We start from the raw sequence: 20,055 nt of genomic DNA on the forward strand, positions 1-20,055 counted from the left end.
AAAATCCAATCTAACTCAATGTGGCAGAACCCATGCTCTTCCTCTCCACACTACAACCTTTTTTTTTTTTTTTTTGCATTCCCCAATTCCACCAACATCACCAAGTCAAAAACTGGAATTTCTTGAATATTTTGTTGAACCCACTATATCTGATTAATGACAAAAATATATTACTTCAAATGATTATATTACTTCAAATGATGTTCAAGAGATCGTTATCTCTTGAACAAGTCTATTTGTTTCTATTCCAACTGCTACCACCTGTATTTAGCCCCACTTCAAATCTCCAACTTAAATAACTATGACAGCTTCCTCCAAGATCTTGTTGCCACAGTACCCCACTCCCTTCAAACTGTTCACCACACTGGAGTCAGAGCCAGCTTTCAAAGGTGTAAATCTGATCACATTGCTTGTGTACTTAAAACCCGTCAGTGACTAACCATACCTAAGTCTCCTCACCTTGGTTGTCAGGGCCCATAAATCTGAGACCATTAGTATCTGCCTCCTGCCTATACTGCACCATTCTGCCTCTTGTTTGTTCCAATCCAGTCATACTGAGCATCTTTCATTTCCTAGAAATTACTCATCTGGCTTCTGGCCTTTGCATATGTTACTCCAGAATTTTCCACTAGTTCTTCCTTCCCTCCTTAGTCTAGTTAATGCCTACTTGTCCTTCAGGTCCAAACTAATAGGTTACTGCCTCCAGAAACCATCCTTGAACATGGAAGAACAGTTAGAAAGATGCAATGCTACTGGCTTTGGAGATCGAAGAAAGGGCCATGAGCCAAGGGGTGTGGGAAGCCTCTATAAGCTTGAAAACAGAGGGAACTAATTCTCTCCTAGAGCCTCCAGAAAGGAATGCAGCCAATATCTTGTCTTTAGGTCTGTGAAACCCCAGTCAGACTGCAGACCTACAGAACTGTGAAATAATAAATCTATGTTATTTCAAATCAGCAATTTTATTACAACAACAATAGGAAACTAATATAGCACCCAACACAACAGCTACTATAACAGGTACTATACTGTGTTGCAATTGTCTGTAGTAAAAATCTACTGTAAGCTCTGTTTAGTTAAAGTCATGTCTACTTATTCCCTGTGGTATTCCCAAGGCCTAGCACATTAAGTGGTAAACAAAAAATATTCATTGAATAATTGAGAAAAGGAAGTTGTAAAACAAAAGGAGAAAGGGAAGGAGGAAGGAGGAAAGAGAGAGAGAAGGAAGAAGATGAGGAGAAAAGGGAGAAAAAAAGAGAAAAAATGTTCATCTACTGGAAGTTACTAGCAGAACAGATATTCTGTACAAATATATTCTGTCTCTACTTTTGTGATATCCTTCTTAATTACATGGATTCACTGATCTGAAGAAGGATTTGAGCAAATTAGTTAATGTAGAAATGGTTCTCACAATAAGAAACAAATTATCAGCGGTCCTTAACATTGATTACATTCTAATCAAAACCAGCATTAACCTTTGGATTCAGAACTAGCTTGTACTAAAAAATCAATCCCTAGTACAAGTCTAAGGACGTTTTTCCCTGAAGTCAGAATGTGTATTAGTTATCTAGTTATTTGGAATATGTATTTATATATCACATTTTATATATAAAACCTGGACAGATTTTCTATTCAATGACTTGATTATTTTCAGCATTGTATAAACAACTGCTTTAATAACCACTCAGGTTAAAACCGGTGATTTTATAATCTGGGGACAACACACAGGACACCCCAATAATGAATGAAAACCTTTTGTTAAAAATAGAAAAAAGAAAGATAAATACTCTAGATGGCCTGATATTAAGTAGAATGGCTTTTATTTGTGACTACATGCTTCTCTGGGTCTGAGTTGAACAGAAAGAGTGACATGGCTTTAGAGTTTGAGTTCAAGACTTTTATCACTGTTCAAGTTAGAGATTGTTTATTACTACCAAATTACACGGAGGATGCCAAAATGCAAGCATTAGTTTCACGTCAATAAAAATTAAGTCTTGAAAAGTGGAAAAATTTCCATTCACTGCAAGGATTTGTTTTTTTCAACAAAGATACTAAATGATTTATTTTACTGTTTTTTTTATAACTCATGTATCTCATGAAATTGATCAATTGTTTTGGTATTTCCTAGACAAGAAGACACAAAGATAAATTAGCCACCTAAAAGTTTATCAGTAAATGATTTAGAAAAGAAAATCCAAGCAGTCTTTTAGTATGAGTAATTCTTGGGTTAGGGTTTGCAGAAAAATATACAAACCGTTCTTCAATATTTATATAAAAAGTGTATTTTAAATAAAAATCAAATTCATTAGCATTTTAATAATTCATAATACAAACTGTGCTAGTTGTAAAATGAATAAGTATCTTAGAATTTTCAATAATTTCCATTCTCATTTTGCAGGTGCAAAATAGCATTAGCAAATTAAGAAAAAAAAAAAACTGGCCACCAATTAAAAACTTTTTTTCCCTCTAAAGGAAATCATCTCTCACCTCAAAAATATAAAGAATTGCTAGCATAATGGCTTCTGACACATTATATATGTATATACAAACAAGCTTTAATTAAATTGGCCCCTGAACTTCAAATTACTCTACACAATCTATTCCATTGTACTGTTTTTCTACAAGAAATTTGTTTTGCCTTAGAAATATAAGCAACGTTGTGTAAAATTATACATGCAAAAATTTTTGTGAAAGAGAGAGCACAAGCACAGCATATCTTATTTGTTTTTATTTGCGATTATATATTTCACCTGCATTTACAAATGAGCTCTCAGTTTGTGTGCGGAAATCCTGTTAAATGCTCTAGTCAGTTAAGTAAATCTATTAAAGTGATTTAAAATTAAAGTGTGATCAGGTAAGCAATGCATTCAGACAAAGGGGTCTTGAAATCAAGAGAATTATTAACAGCATTTGAACTGCTCATGAGAGAAAATGGTCATCTACACTTAATTCTTCAACGTCAGCACCAATTTTATTATTTCAGTGACTATTCTGGCATTTTTCCTTTGGTTCTCCAACCCCTGAATTAAGTTTTCTGCATATACAAATACATATAAAGTTAAGAAAAGTTGTGTCATATTTACCTAGACAAGTAGTATAATAGACTACTGCATCAATTATTTGTATATTGCAGGCAAAAATTGCTCCAGGACTTTAATTAAGCTATTAGTTGCTTTAATTTCCATTAAATTTTGCAGATGTAAACAGAACTGATAATTAACAATATACCACAAAGCAGAATCTGTATATGTAATTTGATCTTTGCCTTACACTACTAAAATTTTAAAATGTCAAATTACTTATGAGGTAATGGCAAAAAACAGAGATGTAGGTTACATCTGCTTTTGACATTCTTTCCAAATCAGTGACTGCTTTCAAGCTTGTTGAGATCATGGCATGACAAAACACCAGAAACCGTGCAATTAACTATTCTAAAGAAGTTGGTGGATAAAATGCCTTTTATGACTACAAAGATTAGAAAACTAACAAAGATGAGAAACTAGATTAATTGCTAAAAAATGGTTCACATCTTTCATTCATTTCAGAAATATTAATTGAGTAGATATTATGGACCAGGCATTGCCCTAGGTGTTGAGGATATGTATTGGGGCACAGGGGAGGTGGGAAAGACCTGTTACAAATTCCTGTCTTGTGGAGCTTATGTTCAGAGATGTACGGCTTGTCTGAAGTTAAAGAGTAAAAGCCACACCCTACCTGTGAGCTGTCGTCGCCTACTTTGGGTAGCTTCACAATTTGCAGAGCAGGGTGTAAACTTGGACCAAGCAGTGAAGGTGCAGTCTTCTCGGCATGGGACTATGCATTCTTGAACAAGGGGAGGCATGCTATTTGTCTGCTTGAGGCATTCCATCATCTCTGCTGGCTGGTTATCATCAGAGATGCAGGAGATGGCTGAAAAAAATAAACATGCATTCTTTTGTTATTATTTTGATTAAATCAGTCAGCTGCTGGCTCTTTGACAAAATATGTTTCAAATTTGCATCTCACTGTGATCACACATGATGTTCAACACAGCTAACCTTATTTCTCTCTGTAAATTAAATTTTTATTGTTGCCATAGGAGGTATTTGAGGATTTAATTGGTTTCATTATTAATCTAAGCCCTGCATTGACAGCAACCAAAATAATTTCCAGTAATTTATTGTACTTTTTGGTCCTGTGCATCTGATCTCTAACGATAAAGCAAAACTAGGAAAGAAAATCTGTAAGAGGAGTAAGATGAGGACAAAAAAGGAAAAAAAAAATTAAAAAAATCATATGGACTCTTCCTAGATATGACTTCTATTTGCTTGTTACATGGCACTTATAGAATTAGTCCTATTTTTACTTCACAGTCAGTATTTAAAAAGGCATCTCTGTTGTCTATAAATAAAATTTCTTCTACTTATTGATACTTAAGGATCAGTTAAAATTTAAATCATTTTTTTCAAGCACAGGCATAATCTACTCAGATATTGCAAATATCTCATCAGTTGCAGAGAACTTTTCAAAGTTTCCCTCACATAGTTTTTCAAGTTGAATGTCTCTAGTCATACCATAAAATAACTAATTATCTTGAGGTAAAACATTTACAGAATTTTGCTTTAATTTTTATTCAATTCTTCTGAGTAATACCATTTATTTTATTTGATTATGAATGCATGATATTTTGGTGCATCTTGTTATTCACGCTGGCTAATTATGGACTCTCTAAGGATGTGTGTTTATATTCTCTAGAATAACATTTCTCTACTCTGGCACTATTGAAATTTTAGATTGGACATTTTTTGTGTGGGTGTGTGAGCGAGTCATGTGCATGGTAACATACTTAGCAGCACCCCTGTCCTGGCCCCTACCCATTAGGTGCCAGCAGTACATGCTCCTTCCAAGTTGTCACAACCAAAAATGTCTCCAGACATTGCCAAATGTCCCCTGGGTGTCATAATTGCCCCAGTTGAGAACTACTCTTCTAAACTGGTTCCTAACCGTAAATGTCTATGAGAATACACAAATTCCATGGCATCACTTCAGACCTGCTGTACCAGCATCTCTGGGCAAGAAGTTTGGGAATATTTTTGTCTTTAAGTGTCTCACATAATTCTGTCCAGCCTGTCCATTGACTGCCCATACTTGGCAAGATGTTGTTAGACATGGTGTGTGTTAAAGGATATTTGGTGAGTTCATCATCCAAAGAAACCATAGTTTAAGATCTTTTTTATTGCAGCTCTTTATAATCTGATATATGACAAGGAATAAAAAGACTACAGTTTGGGATAAATGTTGTTAAGAACTCTTTATGTTAATATAAGCTTCTCTAATTCATGGTAAGTGCACATAGGGTTTCCTTTCAGGTGCCCATTCTTCTTATTCTTTTAATTCTGAATTTATTTCTATATTCTGTGCACAACAGAGAACAAAGTCTATCTGAATACCACACATCTGTCTTTTCTTTAGAACTGGTGAAAGCCAAAGCCATCTAATGCTTTAGGGCGGAGGAATTAGCTAAGATGACAATGGATACACACACAATACGTTCCAGTTTGCACATCTGCTCTGTGGCAGGTGGACATATTATTCATTATGAATATTTTTTTGTTTTTGTTTTTATACACATCCTAGGATTAAAATCCATCTCACATTAAGCCAACATCACCTGCATTTTCTTTGTTGGGAATATTGCAGCCATTAATGGTGAATATAGCAAGATACTTTATCTTAAGTAGGGTACAATTGGAATTGCATATTTAGATAACCAATTTAGAGTCAATTTAGAGAACTTTTATCTTGCCAAGTTAATTTTTTTCTAAGATGACAATGTACTGAATAACATGAAGAGACATTTTAAATATTTTCAAACAGCATAGCTACTTGGAATTTAAACCTCTAGATGTATATAAATGAGAAGATTTTTTAAAAGATTATAAATTATTTTAAAATATTTTATTCATTTTCTATGATTGTTTGAATAAGTTTAGAATTTGAAACCTATGAAAAATACAGGCTCAATGATATCTTGAAATTCTACAAACTATCTAAATTAGAATACGCTGCATTTATGAAGGTAAATGTGACACATTCACTGCTACCTTCTTTAATAACTGGTGCTGGGAAAACTAGATATCCACAGGCAGAATGAAACTAGGTCCCTATCTCTCACTATATACAAAAATCAACTCAAAATAGGTTAAAGACCTAAACTTAAGACCTGAAACTATAAAACTACTAGAGAAAAAATATGGCAAACATTATAGGACATGGTCTAGGCAAGAATTTCATGGATAAGACCTCAAAAGCACAGGCAACAAAAAGAAAAATAGGCAAAATGGCACTATATAAAACTAAAAAGGTTCTGCACAGCAAAGAACACAATCAACAGAGTGAAGATACATTATTTTTAATGAGAGGAGATATTTGCAAACTATTTATCCAAGAAGGAAATTATATCCCAAATATACAAACAACTCAATTCAACAGCAAAAAACCCAAAAAATTCCACTTAAGTGGGCAAAGGATTGAATAGACATTTCTCAAAAGAAGACACACAAATAGCCAACAAGTATAAGAAAAGATGCTCAACATCACTAATCGTGAGGGAAATGGTAGCCAAAACCACAATAAAATATCATCTTACCCCAGTTAGAATGGTTACCATAAAAAGACAAAAAAATATTAATAACACATACTGGAGAGGATGTAGAAAAAAGGTAATGCTTATACACTATTGTGGGAATGTAAATTAGTACACGCATTATGGAAAAGAGTATGGAGATTCTCAAAAAAACTAAAAAGAGAACTATCATATGATCCAGTGACTCCACTACTGGGTATTTACCCAAAGGAAAGGAAATCACTACATGAAAGTTACACCTGCAATCTCATCTTTATTGTAACACTACTCACAATAGAAAAGATATGAAATCAACTCAAGTACCTATCAACTCATGAATGGATAAAGAAAACATGATTTATATACACAATGGAATATCACTCAGCCATAAAGAAAATGAAATCCTGTCATTTGCAGCCACATGGATGGACCTGGAGATCATTATGTTAGGTGACATAAGCCAGGCACAGAAAGACAAACATTGCATGTTCTCATTCATATGTAACAGCCAAAAAAGTTGATCTCATGGAGTAGAGAGTAAAATCACACATACCAAAGGCTTGCATGGGTGTGGAGGGGGGAAGATGAAGAGAGGTTGGTTAATGGGTACAAACATACAGGTAGAAGGAGTAAGTTCTAGTATCCAATAGCAGAGAGGAGTCACTATAGCTAACAGCAATGTATTCTGTATTTCAAAACAGCTAGAAGAGGGAACTTGAAATGTGCCCAACATATAGAAATGATAAATATTGGAGGTGATGGATATCCTGACTCAATCATTACACATTCTATGCATATAACAGAATATCACATGCAAAAATATTATATATTAATAAAAATTTTTCTTAAAAATTAAGCATTATACTCCAGTTTTTTTACTGTTGCTTTTGACAACTTATGCAAACTCTTTTAAGACTCAACTCATCCATGAAATGGGATAATAATACCTACATAATATGATAAATTGATACAGATGAAGTGCTTAGCACAAAACTAAACACCTAGTAGGTTAGTTCATCAGTCCTGAGATTTTTGTATTTTTATGAAAATGCTATCAGAATTGAAATGTAAGAAATGGCAAGAAAGAGCCCACCATCACTTGTGTTGGTTCTTGGCACAGGAAGAGTTTTTGAAATTCCACCAAAACCCTCCTGAACCCTAAGAAGGATGACTAGAGGCTCTCTTGAATTATAATTTTGAAGTAAACAGCCTCAACTCAGAACAATTACACATGAGTTGTGTGTGTGTGTGTGCATGTGTGTGTCTTTACACACATATATACATATACATACAAATGACCTGGCTTCTGGGTGGCCACAGTAATAGCAGTGACAGGCAGGCAGAGAGAAAAGTAGTACAATACTGTAGTTTCCATAGTGGTGATAATGAGTGGGAAACCCGGTGTAGAAGGGAAAATCAGGCACTCTAGTCTTGAATGAAAAGGATGGGTAATGGGCCGGCAGGGAAAAATAAGTCATTACAGAGAATTTATCTGTCCCACATCTGCCATTTAGTTGAACTCAGAGTCCTGGGTCCTTCAGATCTTAGCAAATCATTTGTAGGCCACAATCTCAAGAGATTTCTCTTTTGGTGATTTCGAATATTTCAAGTACTATTTTATACCCATGAGAAAGATCTTTCCACTGAAAAATCAGGAGACATTTACTACAGATCCTTCCTATTGTATATTTCTACCTGAACTGAATTGTCTAAGAGGAGAGGCAACTCAATGCTTAATTATATTTCATTTATTAAACGTGGAATAATGTCTTTACTGGAGGAAAATCATACTTCCAGGTAAAATTATTCCAAATGGCTCTATAAGGATGTCATCACTGAGTGTTGTTTGCAATTTAGCTATCTTAAGCTGTGGACAGGAAGCTCGCCATGAAGCTGCTTGGGACAGCTGGGTGTCCTTGCTAGGGAATGACAGAGAAGCAGGTGTTTGAGCCAAGCCACTGAGACAAGAGCACCTGGCCAGTGGGTGTGGTAGGGTGACCTAAACCCTCTAAAAATCTCCGTGATGCCCGAGGTCATATTTTCCTATTCAAAGTCTCTAACAAGGTACATAACACATCGAATTGAGTTCAGTTACTTCATCTTATTCTTAACTGCTGCAGAAGACGAGCCCTGAGAGAAAGGCCCTGACCAGGGAAGGTCAGAGTGGGGAGAAGAGTTACTGATTGCTTTCCCCTGTTATCTGATTCTTTTCAGTTCCAGCAGCATAAAAAGCATGGCCCTGACATGAAATGTAAAATTATCGTGAATTTAGCAAAAGAAACAAATCGAGGACCTGTATGAATGAATTCTCAGTGTGTCTTGCAGTTACATATATATTTTTTAAAGAATTGCTGTTAATGTAAGATAGTCAGGCAGCCCACTTAAGTTTAAATGATGACTACAATCAGCAGATTATTAACTGCTACTAAGCGGCTGGTCTTTCTGTCCCCTATCACCTCTAAACTTTGATAGTCACACATGCTGTGATAAGTTTTTCTTCTTTTCAATTATGGTATGAAGAGGGCAGGGGTTACTGGCCTTATGATAAGAAATGATAATGTTCTCCCTGGGGAGACTAAATAAGAATGGAGCCTGCTATTTCAGATCTGTCTTTGCTCATCACCTTCACCAAGGACACCAAAATTACTTTCCTGAAGTTGATTCTGACCAGTGTTCAACTCTAATAGAGGAAGGAAGAGGGGAGAAAGAATTTCTTTCAAGAGGTCATGATTTCCAGGAAATAAGGGTGGAATGCTGGAAAAATTGAAGGCCTCTATCTATAAATCTTGCTGTCCTGCAATAGCAGACTATCTCAGTTCGGCTACAGGACTCAATTTACATGCACAGCAAGGATCCAAGGGGGTGCACACCAACTGCCCAGCTTAGTCAATGTTCTCACAGTGTGTTCTATGTCAGGCCCTGCACTAATGGCCTAGGATACTCAGGTGAAAGAAATACAGAAAAAAGATTTCCGTACACTCAGGGGGCATCAGAAGCACGGCACTGGGACCTTGGGAACTGGACAGTCAGTGGAGCCTTTCTGGAAGGAATGACACATAAATGGTGAGCAGGAAGTGTCCAGTGAAAATGGCATGAGCTTGGGGGGGCTCAGGGGCATGGAACGTGGAGACATCTTCGCAGAAAAACAAGCAATGTGATGGGCTGGATTCCTGCTCTTGCTACCCTGTAGGACTCTTTACATTCACCTTTTATAAGACTTATAACACTTATTACATGTTGGTTGTCTGTAATTTAATATTGTACCAGGCTGCCCGCATGAGTGGGGGCCAGGGTTAGACTACAAGTGGAGGTCACAACCACAAGTCCAAAGAGGTAAAGGTTATAACTGAAATTTAAAAAGGTATAATACATCAGTTCTATTTTCCCACCTTAACAAATACACCTTCATAATGACTTGAAAGCCAGATTGCAAGAAAGAATTCTTGGATGACTTGGAGTTTCAGGCTGGAATATGGCAGCATAAGGTCTCTGGCCTGGCCCCTTTTCTTCTCACTCCTAGCTTGGTTCTGTCTTGGGAGGGTCCTTCTTGCACATATGCATGGGCACAGTAATCAATCCTCCAATGCTCAAGTCACAAATTGGCCACCTGTTGTCTGCTCCTTGGCCTGGGATTATACACATAGTCCATGTAAGCTTTCCTCGGAGGTAATACTAAGGGGAGAGGCCCCCGAAAGCCTTGGAAGCTATTCAGGGCCATTGGACAGTAATTCCATGGTGCTGAGTGCAGGGCAAACTTTAGACATGAGGCTGGGTTGGAAGGCACAGACTCTGGTGGTGCTCCTGTCTGCCTCTCATGCCTCTTGGCTGGAAAAAGGCCAGAGCAGGGCCTCTCTAAGGCATGGAGGCCAGGGAAGGGCCCCTGTGCCAAGTTTAAGGACAGAACTACACTCCACTGCAATTATTTCATTATGAACTGATATAATCTTCCTTAAGAGCTCCCTTCCTACTAGGTAATCAGGAAAGGTAAAAATGCCAATTAACACTATCTCAATTATGGCCATTTTAATTAGTTTCTTTCTTGTTTAAAATACTTCTTTTCAGGTAAATGCATAGTCCCTCTTTCAGCAACTTCCCCCTCTCCTCCCAAGATGGTATCTGGGTGTCTGTGGCAGCCAGCAGGGGCCTTGGATCTGCATGAAGGTCCTTCAGAAGCCTCTGCAATAAAAGTGACCCTTGCCCAGCTGGTGACTGCTTGCCCTGGTGACATCCACTGCTAAAGTCTCAGGCTGACGTACTCAGATTGACTTTCTGTCAGCCAGATCAGGTGCATGGTCCTCCAGCTGAGGAGGTGTCACCCATCTCAGCACCTGCTGGTGTGGAACAACCTGGGGAGGTGGATGCGATGAGTGGCCCAGGACATCCAGGTTAGGCTTTCCTGCTAAGCCTGCCAGCCACCCCCATCAGCTAGCACACCCTCCTTGGGCGGGGCATGGGGCAACTTCTGGAGACTTTGGCCAGGAAAACTCAGGGAGAACATGAAGAGCCAGTAAAGACCTCATCTGCCTAGTCACCCCAGGCCAAGGATTGCACTCTGATGGGGCCCATGCCATGTTGGAGTGGTCCCTGTAGGGCATCTCTGCACAGAGTTCTGAGCAGGTCATGGAACAGATACCCTTCAGCTTCCTTCTGTTTCCTTTGCCAAACTCTACCTCTAGAGCATCAGTCCTGAGTCAGGGGAAACCATGACACCCACCCCTTCTACACCACTTCCCTCCCTCCCCCTGTCTTTTCTCTCTTCTTTCTGGTCCATGTGGCTGGAAGCAGAGGCTGGGTATCGGGTGCTAAAGGACTTAGATGCTTTGCTGGACAGCTCAACATCATTGGCCCTTTAGTATAAGGAAAGACCCATGAGATTTTTTTAATGCTAACTTGTTTTGAGGGTATCTTAGTTACTTATTGGTGCTGTAACAAATGACTGATAAACTGAGCAATTTAGAAAAATAGAAATTTATTCTTTTACAGTTCTTGGGGTCAGAAATTCAAAATCAGTTTCGCTAGTCTAAAGTCTAGGTGGCAGCAGGGCTGGTTCCTTCTGGAAGCCCTAGGGAGCATCTGTTACCTTGCCCTGTCCAGCTTCCAATGGCTGCCTACATCTCTTGCTCACAGTCCCTTCCTCTGTCCTCAGAGCTAGCACTGTGTTGTCTTCACATCTCTTTCTCGTGTCTCTCTGTTTTTGTAAAGCCATTTACATCCAACCAACTATCCTGGTGCAATGGTTGGCTTTTGAATAAATGAAAGGAGAATCTCTTCAGAAGAATACTGGTATTGAGAAGGGAGTGAACATAGCTAGAAGGAAGAGAAAGGCCTATATTCTGGAAAAGAAGGGTAACTCTATGCTGTCTTTCACAGAAAACATGTCTTGTTGACTCTACTATGAGCACATGCGCTCTGAACTGTCTACAAGAAGTGATGGAAACCTGGGGCCACACCCACACTACTCTCCACGCTCCAGAGGCAAGAGCCCACCAGGATTAGGATGAATATAGCTATGGTCACTGGGATGCTGTTTGGAAGAGATTCTTCCCAGCTTACCTGTGCCTCGTTACTCAGGCTGCAAGGAAGGGGAAAGGTGGCTCAAATTCTCTTCCCCAGGTGGAACACTGTTGTGGGGTAAAGACAACAGCCTCAGTAGCAAGGGAGGAACAAGGAAGGCAGCCATTCAGCACGGGCATGGAGACCAGGGTCACCCTGGCCAAACCAAGCCAATTTCCTCACTCAAAAATCAAACCCCAGCCCTTCGCCTTGGACTTCAATCTCTTGAGCTAAACTAACCAACCACTCTACATATTCTAATTCACTGAGAGAATGAATGTCCTAGCAATTCCATTTCTGTGGCAATTGTAAGTAGAAGCAAGTACAGTTTTACTTGCTATTATCCAAATATTAATAAATTGATTTGCAAGTTAAAGCCAGTTCTTGCCATACCCAAAGTGCTTTCATTCTCCCCTTGTATTTGTAGCACACAGTGTGTGGGAGCACAGTATCTGGAGGGCCCCATTCTTCAAAACCAGTGTTTGAGGAAAGTGTGTGCTTATGCTCACATGCTGACTGACATATATGCAACTTTTGAATGGGAACAGCATGAGTTGTGGAAATTGAATTAAACAATAAACTCGTAATTGCTTGTTAGGGTGCTTTAATTGACTCATAAGTACCATATGCGAAGCTGTGTGGCTGCAGGAGCCCAATTATAAGCTTGCTTATGGAAAGATACAACTTATTTAGTGTGTTGGAAATATATTTCCCAATTATTATTGCCCTCTCAGAAAAGAATTTTTAAATAAGAAATGATTAATAAGGTAATAATGTACTTTTAGTCCCTATGTAACCTGGGAGCACTTTATTTAGATTCTAACACAAGATCAGAATATGCACAGTTGAAAAATGCCCCTTCACTTTATTGCAAGGCATATGTTTAGTCCTGGGGCCCTCTGTGTTCTTAACTACCCAGAGAAATTACACAGATAGGGCTTATGGCTTTGATGTATTTGATTCTTCACTTAAAAACACTGACAAGAATAAGAATCTCAGTGACAAAAAGAATAAAGTAAAATTGCAAACAATTCATAAATTAGATATGAAGAATAGCTAATACATGTGTGGTTCACATGAGAGGAAGGAGGGAGATCTTAAACTCAGGCTGCTGATCTGCTGTGGCCAATTCCGGAAGGGAATGATAGGAACTGTGGCCAAGTCACCCAACCGTGGTTGGAAGCAAAGTAATCAGGATCAGCATGCGTTTGGGGCGTGGTTGGTGGGCGTGGGACTCACAGGTGCAGCAACTTAACTTCCTAGTCAAGTCAGAAAATCAAGCACTTTCAGACAAGTAGAGTGAAGACCTTCAAGGACTAGAGTGGAGGCCGGGCGCGGTGGCTCACGGGCTCACGCCTGTAATCCTAGCACCCTGGGAGTCCGAGGCAGGTGGATCGTTTGAGCTCAGGAGTTCAAGACCAGCCTGAGCAAGAGTGAGACCCCGTCTCTACTAAAAATAGAAAGAAATTATATGGACAGTGAAAAATATATATAGAAAAATTAGCTGGGCATGGTGGCACATGCCTGTAGTCCCAGCTACTCGGGAGGCTGAGGCAGCAGGATTGCTTGAGCCCAGGAGTTTGAGGTTGCCGTGAGCTAGGCCGACACCACAGCACTCTAGCCCAGGCAGAGCGAAGACTCTGTCTCCAAAAAAAAATAAAGGACTGGAGTGGAAAAGGAGTAATTGTTGGGAATCCCAAATCCAAGAAAGAAAAGCATTAAATTGTTAGGACAAAGTGTAGGCTGAGGATGATGTTTACGTGACAGCAAGTGGTCTTGAAGCCCAATAATCTTCACAAACCGTGATAAAACCTCCCAAAATAAATATATAGAGAACAAAAAGTAGCTTGGTTGTTCAAAAGGCTGCAAGACAAGTTTCTTAATCCCCATCCACGCCTTCCCCTACACTAGACCAAGTAAATATACACTCTGAATAGAAACAGAGAACATGCTGTGCAAACGTAGCTTCAAAAGAAGTCCCTTAGCTACTCATGCCGTTTAGAATACCCCTCTGAGTCCTTCCTTCTATAGAGAAATGTTAAAGGCTGTATTGAAAAAAACCATTATAAATCTTCACATTCAGCAAGACATTTGGCAGCAATCATCTAAATTAAGATATGACAGTGAATATGAAGAAGCTTTCATTGCAACCAACCTTTGTTTTTATAGATCAGTGATTCTCTCCCTGGTTTTACAACACCTTAGGGTAGCTCCACTTATCTCAGTTGAATTTCTTCCATTAAAAAGAGTTCAATGGGCAATGACTGCTAATGAATATGTGTTTCTTTTGGGAGTGATGAAAATGTTCTAGAATTAGATAGTGGCGATGATTGCACAATTCCATTAGTGGCCATACTAAAAACCACCAAATAGTACATTTTAAAGGTTGAATTTTATCTCAACAAAGCTGTGATAAAAATTCATGATTTAAATATTCTGAAACTTAAAATAAATGTACTTTTAAAAATGAACTCAAACATCACGTCACAAAACTGTGTCAATTATCAATTAGATGCTACATTTCCAGAAATCCTGGAAATCATAAGCATTTACCAGTTAGCAAAGAAAATATTCTCCCAAAAATTATGCTCAAAACTATTTATAGTAACTTTCATGAATAAGAGTGTGCCCATGAATAAGGAATTAATATTTTGTCATTAATGTAGTACTTGTGAAATATTATGAACTGTAATGTTTTATTTTTAAATTTTGTTCTCCATTAAGAAAAATAAATGGACTTTCTGTGGTGTCAAATTTATCAAATTAGAATTCTGTAGAACACTATTTGGAGGATAGAGTCAGATGAACTCTGAAACACAGCAGATATGTAAACAGAATTTCTGCCGTAAGAAAGCTCATAATCTACACAGACTACCCCATTCCCACTATGTAGGGAAAAAAACAACAAAATATATAAATATCTAAGAATCATTGCATTGAATGTATTTAGAATACATAAGCACTGAGTGGTGGTTAATGTCCCTTTCTTACCATGTTTTAAAAATCTGTCAGGTAAAAAAATCATCTAACTCCCCTTATAAATGTGTGTTCTTTTTCCTTCCTTATTTCTATATCATGGCTTCATTAGCAGTATAAATTAATGAGAAGATGCTTTCTGATATTTCCAAATCATGTTTCTAACAGCCACCATAAGACATCAGGTAAGATTCCTTCAGAAATATCACTCACATTTGAATTCTGTGTCTTATGCTGCATGAAGTCTTCAATTCAAATTGTATAAAAGTTTTTGGCATTTCTTTTATATATTTGAAAAAAAAATCATACATAACTTCATTCTACAGGCTATTGCCCATAACTATGCAATATGTTAGAAGCTTTATGCTCCTTAAACCCCTATTTTATGTACATGTACAAGGAAAATGCATATTTGGCAGGTCTGAAAGAATAAATATGCTAATTCACACGCTGTATGTGTGTGATTTATTCCTTTTTTGAAGGAATATGGCAGTATTTACATAAGTTTCACCTGTATCTCTGCAAACAGCTGTTGTGCAACTAACTTCCAAATCAAGAGAAAAAAATGGGCTGGGTAATTTTTAACAGTTGCTCTGGGTTTGACAGATGGATGGTGCTTTAGTCACCTGCTGCACTTCACATAAAGGCACAGGCAAGAGTTAAGCCAAATCACTGCAGAAAATAATTATAGATTTTAAAAAATGTACTCATTCGTGGAGTATGAGAGGTAAGACACTTAAAAAGCCTGTGTACAACTGAAATTCTAACTATAGCTGCCATGAAATAGACTATCTGGATAATAAATGCTGCATCATTTATCAGGAAGCTAAACTTTGTGTCATATAATCATTCTAGTAACAGTAACTAAGTAACAAATGAAATGTGAAACTCGAATTTAGAAATAATTTGGTGTTCTCTATTGAAAAACAACCTCAAAGACCCAAGATATTAATTATCTCATAGCTACAGAGAAACAATAAATCAACATAATACCCACATTCATTTTTCCCACTTGCCAACAAAGTATACTACATTTTCTTGTGGATCGGGCTACTTAAAACATCTTCTAAGGAACTTTCTTTTTCCTACAAATGAATTTTTCTTTGTAGATCACTATTGAATACTCATGCTTTACATGAAATCATAATAACCATCATTATAATACATTGTCTGCTATGTAGAAAGCTGATGCCATGTCAAGGGGGCATTTGTTTTCATTTTGTTTGCTCTCCTGCTTCATAGACTCTGCCAAGGTGCTGCTGAAATTACGTTTATTCATCCCCATATCCTCTTTGGTCTCTCTGGAGACTGTGCATTTGCTACATCCTTTATGAAAAACAAATTTATTACACTTTAATTCTGTTCCAGAATTTCAAACTAATAAAATCCTACAGTAAAAGTGTGAGTAATTGTGGATTCAGAGGATCATACTGTAGTCCTTATGTACTATATATATTCACCAGCTTAGCATCTCGCACAAGACTTTTCAATAAAGAACAGCTCACTTCATTTAATATGTAGATGGATTCCTGAAAAGCTGTATGTAAAAAACATGAACGAAATGAATTTATTGGAAGGCAATAAGGAAGCCTGCTATTGAAGGGTTTTCCACCCAGAATAATAGTGTTTAACCTCAAAGATTCATTTTTCAATACAAACAACAATTGTTGTGCTTATGTGAGATTGAATTTGCTTAAAGTAATGTATGTTTGAAAAGCAAATGACCTCCAATTTCTTGTGTACATTAATTTTGTTAAAATTAGCTGAGTTAAGGCTAAAACTGCTTTTAAATATCTGACCAGTTGTAAGTTCTTGAAGTCAGGAACTTGACTTTATTTCACTGAAAAAATGATTAACCTTAATGTGACTAACAATATTCAATTTATATATTTGACTACTTTGAGGTAGTCACACAATTCAATGACTACTTCGAGGTGGTACAGGCCACCTGGATGATTCATGTTACCAAGGCTAACCAGCAACCAGATCTCCTGACAATACCATAGTCTATATATGTGCTTCAAGTCCTCACAGCACCCAACTGGAACTTGTCTTTCAGTCAGAGAGCTCCATGCCAATGACCAGTACCCAAACACAACCTGAGGAGGCAACATGGCTAGTCAGGAGAGTGAGTCTGACTCTGGCTTTACCTGTGATAGCTGCACAACCCACAGGGCGAGGCTTATGAAGACTCAAGTGTATTTATATGCAAAATGAATGGGTTGGACCTGGATGATCTGGATTCCTTCCAGTGCTAACGCTGCATGAATACATTATGGGTAGAAGCATGTACACAGCATACTCATGGGTATTGTGTAATCCGTGGTTCTACTGAGAACTTGCAAGATTAGCATAGCCAGCTGGTACTAAAGCAAGCATTTATGCATAATTATTTTGTTTTTATTTCACTTAGTGACATGTTAAATACACACAGCATGCTAATACATGGTGGAAAACATTCTACCATTTTGGTTAAAAAACATCTATACCTTGCTTAGGAAGGCATTTGACATAACAAATATAAATTAGTTGGACTTCCATGTAAAGATGGCAGAGTGGAAACTTGAATACACTTGCATTTCCTCCTGGGAGCTCACTAAAACTTTGAGTCCTTAACACATTAAGGACAAAAAGAGGAAGAAAGAACAAAAAACAATGTTGTGGTCTTGGAAGCTGTAAATCAATGGTAAAGAGGTAAAGGACTGAACAGACCAAAGAAAATATTAGATTTTAAAACAGAAAACAGCAAAAATCAGGGATTAATCTGATTTACATCACAGAATCTCTAGAAGTGAAGTTGAATAGAAGGAAGGGATATACTTTAAAAAAATCAGAAATACCCCTGTGTGTTTACAAAGTGGTCAGATCTCTCTCTCATTCTCTCTCTCTCTCTCTCTCTCTCTCTCTCACACACACACACACACACACACACAGCTCATACAGAGCTAGGATATTGGTCTTCCCTTTCTCTTTCCAAAAGACTGGAGGTTACAAAGAGTATACCATAGGCTCTCTGGACTAAGGACCCAAGGCATAGTATAGAGAATTACTTGACAGTGATCATACTTGTGAACTAAAAGAAAATCTTAAGCCCCCCAGCTGACTGAATGTATCCCCTCTTGGCCAAGAGGACCACAGAAATACACTAAAGCTGAGTTGTTAGCCTTGAGGAAAAAGGCTAGATACACCTCATCATGACCCCTTTCATTCTTGAGGATATTCTTTGTAACAATAAGATGCTAAATCATTAACAGCCCTAAGGCTATACAAGACAAAGCTTAACCCACATCTGCAGGCCATCAATTTACTTAACAGATCACTTGAATTTCCCTAAATGTCCAGTGGCTTTTCTCTGATTAACAGACATCCCTATCTTAAATTAAAATATTCCAAGTCTTAGACCAGCAAAAAGGGTAGGTGGAGGCTTTGTCTCTCCTTCCCTTAAACCTCTGGAATTTAGCAGATTCCCAAAATGCTGGAGAGCCTTTCTACCCCATGAAGCCAGAAGCTGCTGCCGCCAATAAACTGGGAGCTTCTTGAGGACAAAGCACCAGGCTACCAGCTCCCTCAGGGTCACTTCTTGTCCCTGCAGGCCCAAGCTGAGATGCTAGGCACCATACTGCTTCTCTACCCACTGTGTGCCTTTATCTACCCCCAGGGAGCTTCAGGCCCTCAGTTCTCATGTCACTTGTTCCTGAACAAACATTTCCCAATTCTGGCCCAGACTGCAGGAGCCACAGGGGCTGGTGGGTCCTGGGGGATCCGTGTGACCCCAGAGCCTGGATAGTCCAGGTGGGCTGCATTCAAGAGAGAGGGACAGAGATGACCAGAGTGCTAGCTTTCCTCCATTCAGATTCTTTTCCTCCCCTGCCCCTCCCCTGTCCACTGCTGCCAACAGAGACAATAGAGCCAAGACTCTCAGAAGCACTTTTTTCCCTACTATTGGTGCACCTACCACGCTGGGGCTTCCACGGAGAGTGGAGCTCACATCTTTCCTCTTAAAGACCTGTGCAGACCAAGAAGAGCTCAGACTATGAGCTTTCTGCCTGCTTTCCCTCCTCTGTGCTGCTTGCCTGGCTGCTCAAGCAGAGCAGGGCATACCCCAAGTGGAGGAACATCCAATCTACTTGAGCTTTCCATGGGCAACTCAGAACCAGCACGCTTCTCCCTGGCACAGTCAGAGATTAAACCTGGGGGACCTGGAGCCAGGCCTGCAGGCCAGATCCCTGCCCCCAGGACCTCATTGTGTTGCTAGAAGGTGTGGAGGGGAGAGTTGTGAACTAATCTTGGTAGGCAAGGGAGCCCATATGGACAGAACTGAGAGGAGAGCGCAGTGTGGGTCCCAGCCCCAGCACACTCATGCAGCGCCTCTCCCCCATAGCAAAGCTGTGCTCTCAGCAAGCGGTGGGATCCTAGACAGGGAAACTCCCAGCCCACGGTGTGCCATTGCTGATGAACTCAACTAATCTGAGCTCTTGCCTGTGGCCAGATGTTGAAAGGAGACCTCAGGGCAGGGTAGGGAGCAGAAGAGCAAAACCCACACCTGACAGCCACATTGTGAATCTGAGACAGACCATCCCACATGCACAAACTTTCCCATGTAGGGTTTGGTGGGGTTGCGTCAGCCCCAGTCTTGGGGATTTCCCCAGAAGCCCGGGAATGGACCTCAACCCATGCTAACAGAGCTCTCTTCCTTGCCTTTGTGGAGCCTGAGACAGGCTTACCAGACCCAGCCCTGCCCAGCTTCACTCCTCCACCCATATCCGTTGTGGTGCAGAACAAGTAGTCCCCTGGGAGCTCCAGGGCCTCACCAATCACCTGGGACATTTGAGTGCTTCTCCTGAGAAGCTGAAGCCAGTCACAGGTCCCAAAAAACAACACTGCAGCTGCCTCATTCTTGCAAGTGCCAGCTATTTGCAGGGAGG

General features: G+C 39.0%; 1 protein-coding gene across 1 annotated transcript in view; it reads right to left on the reverse strand.

The window, feature by feature from the left end:
• Positions 1 to 20,055, reverse strand: part of THSD7B (thrombospondin type 1 domain containing 7B) — a 718,374-nt gene that overhangs the window by 242,489 nt on the left and 455,830 nt on the right. Inside the window, exon 12 of the mRNA XM_045559264.1 lies at positions 3,712 to 3,906. Within this exon, the coding sequence (XP_045415220.1) occupies positions 3,712 to 3,906 (195 nt within the window). The remainder of the gene's footprint in view (positions 1 to 3,711; positions 3,907 to 20,055) is intronic.

The sequence above is a fragment of the Lemur catta genome, chromosome 8 (genome assembly GCF_020740605.2).
Source record: "Lemur catta isolate mLemCat1 chromosome 8, mLemCat1.pri, whole genome shotgun sequence".
Classification (NCBI taxonomy): domain Eukaryota; kingdom Metazoa; phylum Chordata; class Mammalia; order Primates; family Lemuridae; genus Lemur; species Lemur catta.